This window comes from Candoia aspera, chromosome 1 (assembly GCF_035149785.1).
Source record: "Candoia aspera isolate rCanAsp1 chromosome 1, rCanAsp1.hap2, whole genome shotgun sequence".
NCBI lineage: Eukaryota > Metazoa > Chordata > Lepidosauria > Squamata > Boidae > Candoia > Candoia aspera.
In genome coordinates this window covers 294,228,224-294,231,310 of record NC_086153.1, presented here as the reverse complement: position 1 = coordinate 294,231,310, position 3,087 = coordinate 294,228,224, and the positions used below count along the sequence as shown (strand labels likewise).

Sequence of the window (3,087 nt, the reverse complement as noted above, 5' to 3'; positions counted from 1 at the left end):
TCCGTAGCATGCCCAATCTACCAGATCGAATTGGATGGGTAGAAACAACTGGGAGAAGATGGTCCCTTAGGTAATGCGGTCCCAAGCTATGAAGGGTTTAAAGGTGACAACCAGCTTATGATCTTACTTCAGCTTTCCCTTGCTTTACAGACCTGCGAAGGTCGTAAATGTGAGGATTGGTTGTAAAGTTACTTTTTCATCACTGTCGTAACTGCAAATGGCCACTAAACAAGGCAGTCGCTAATGAGGACTACCTATAATCAGTGGCTGATATAAGATCTCAACAGAGGACCTCTTGAGTTTCCTAAACATCTGTAAAAAAATCTGAAAAACCACATCAGTTTTGAAATGTGTCAGACGCAGTGGTCAAGTGTAGTATTTTCTAATTGTGGTAGTTTTAGGTTATTTTCCCAGTTGTGACTTATAGCATCTTCCAGACAAAACTGACACTGACAAAATTACAGCAATGAGAACATGCTTCAACAATGCTGTGAAAATGCTACAAGCCTCTAATGGGGGAATGACCTTAATCAGCAACTTTGGGTTTTATATATTATCCAGCTCCTTCCCTCAAAACACAGAGCTATGCACTTTTCTCAGAATGATCTTGTGAATTAATCAAAACCATCCAGTGGCTTTCACACATAATTAGTCCTAACGCAGACTACTCTTCTCAAAATTTCAAATTAGTGACTTGATACTGCTCCTAAAGTTTAACAAAATTAAATAAACTTAACTTACATATACCCAGCCAATACACAATTGCAAGAGATACTGGCTTATGGGATGTGGGAGATCCTCTAGCCTACTTTGACATAGGCGAAGTATTTTATTTAAAGCTAAAGAAATTCGTTTAGACAGCTGATGTATGTTTACTAATTATTAATGTGGATGAAGAAAGTAATTCAGAGGATTAAAATTCTAGTTTAGCCAAGGAACACTTCAAAATGCTGGTTTTTCTTTTCAATGTCTCTTTAATATGGGCACTTCTCCAGCCCCTGCCAGGGGAAGAAAGGAAAGAGGCTGACGCCTCTCCAGGCTGGTTTTTTCAGACCTTTTCCCTGCTCTGGAAACAGGCGCTTCAGTAAACCAAGGATGTGAAGGTCAGGCCTAACTCCTGACACATTTCCTTCCTGCAATTAGAAGGGAAGGCTGTGGGAGTTGTGAAGTGTAAGGAAAAGGAGTTCCCTCTACACAGCATTCCTTCAATCCAGGCTGCCCGTTGAATTCCAGTTTCCGCTCCCATTGTGGAGCCGAGAGTCAAGATGCAGGGGCTGATCCTCGCCTGGCTCGCTCTTTTGTCGTCCTTCTCGGGGCTCTGGGGCTCTGGTGAGCTCCCCCACAGCGGCCGCACTTGGTGTCATGGGTCCGGGGTCTGCTACAGCGTCCACCTAGGCCGCGTGAATTTTCACCAGGCTCAGAATGCTTGCGTCCAGCACGGAGGAGGCCTGAGCACGGCTAGCGGCAGCGCGGAAGTCGGGGCCATCCTCGCTCTGCTGAGAGGACTCGCCAGCGAGACGGGGGTCTCTTCGTTTTGGCTGGGCCTGGTGAAGAAGGCCCAGCAGTGCACCCTCCCAGACCTGCCGCTCAGGGGGTTCTCCTGGGTCTCCCCTGAGCGTCACGAGCCGAGGGCGAACGGGACCGCGACGCCGCCCAACTGGCTCAGAGAGCCGAGCAAGTCCTGCACTATGCAGAGATGCGCCGGGCTGCAAGTCAACTTGGATCAAACACACTCGAAGCCGTGGGGCCTGAAGGACCACGGATGCTCCAAGGCCAGCCCTGGTTATATCTGTAAATACAGCTACGCGGGCACGTGCCCCGCGCTCCACGCGGCTTCTGGCGTCCGCGGCATGGTCTATCGGCTGCCTTTTCAACTTCAAAGCCCGGCCGTAGAATTCAGCCCCCCCGGCACTGTGCTTATCATAAGGTGCCCCGGGCGAGAGGCGCGTTTCACCTGCCACCTGTCGCCCAACGGCTCCCATTGGGAAGGCACTGAGCAGCGGCTCTGCTCCTGTCCCAGCGGCTACTGGAGCCCGAGCAGCGGAGACTGTGCGGAATTTACGGACTGCTTTAGCGCCCAAGGCGCGTTCCGTTGCTTTTGCGCTTGGAGATCCCGCTTGGCGGCAAACGAAGAGAGTTGCGTCGCGCCAGCCACAGATGGTGCAACGACGGCAAAGCCAACCCTGTCCACTCCGAGGGCGACGGGAACGTTCCCTGCGAACAGCACCAGCGAGCCTAGCCAAAACATGTCGTTTCCTCCTGGGCTCGTCAACAGCACCGCCAAGCCTTTGCCTTCCTTAAATGCCTCGAACTATATCTTCATCCTGATCACGGTGGCGGTGGTGATGCTTCTGATTCTGATCATGGCCACGTTCCAGGTCTTCCAGATATGCTTCAAGAACTGCTATTCCAAGGGTTCCCAGCTCCCCAAAGACGGTGTTGTAGCTGCAGAAGGCGAGCCAGAAGCCTCTGTCACCTGCACCAACTCTGAACCTTCCCTGGGACCCAGCAAAGCAGAGTCTATAGCTTCTCAGGAAGATTTCAAGCCAGCGGAACTGGGACAACCATAAGGAGGCTGGAAAGACATGTTAGAACATTTGGAGAAGAAATCTGGTGGTGGTGGGGTGGTGGTGGTGGTGGTGGTGGTAGGACATATTCTTTTAAATATAATAAATATTCACAAATGTTTATGGGTTACGTATGCAGAATTGGAAATTACACTTTTGTTTGTGTTTTGTTTGATACTATTTGATGAATTAGGATGGTTTTTTTCTTCGAGGTGCCCTAGGCAACATTGATCAGAAATCCCCCCCCCCCCAATCTATATTAATCCCCAAAATAGAAGAATCTAAGAGGATGAGCAACAGCAGTGAATACTTCTTGCAGTGATGTTATCATTCACCTGTCCAGCTAGGTAACTGAAAAATGGAGTGGCTGCAAGTGACTGTGCTGTGCGAAGGCCACCATTTGATTGTATAGTCTGTCTCTCTCTCCCTCCCCTTCCTTATTATTATAGCTGAGACCACTCTGGATGGACAGTGTTGGGTTGCCTGGAGGGGCATTCAGGGAGGCAGTATCTTGCAGGAG

General features: G+C 49.7%; 1 protein-coding gene across 1 annotated transcript; it reads left to right on the top strand.

Moving 5' to 3' along the window:
- Positions 1-1,226: 1,226 nt before the first annotated feature.
- On the top strand, positions 1,227-2,635 carry CLEC14A (C-type lectin domain containing 14A; the record flags this gene model as incomplete). Its single annotated transcript, XM_063288920.1, has 1 exon — positions 1,227-2,635. A coding segment is annotated over one exon (1,344 nt), but the record flags the coding sequence as incomplete, so codon positions are not given.
- Between the last annotated feature and the right edge of the window lie 452 nt (positions 2,636-3,087).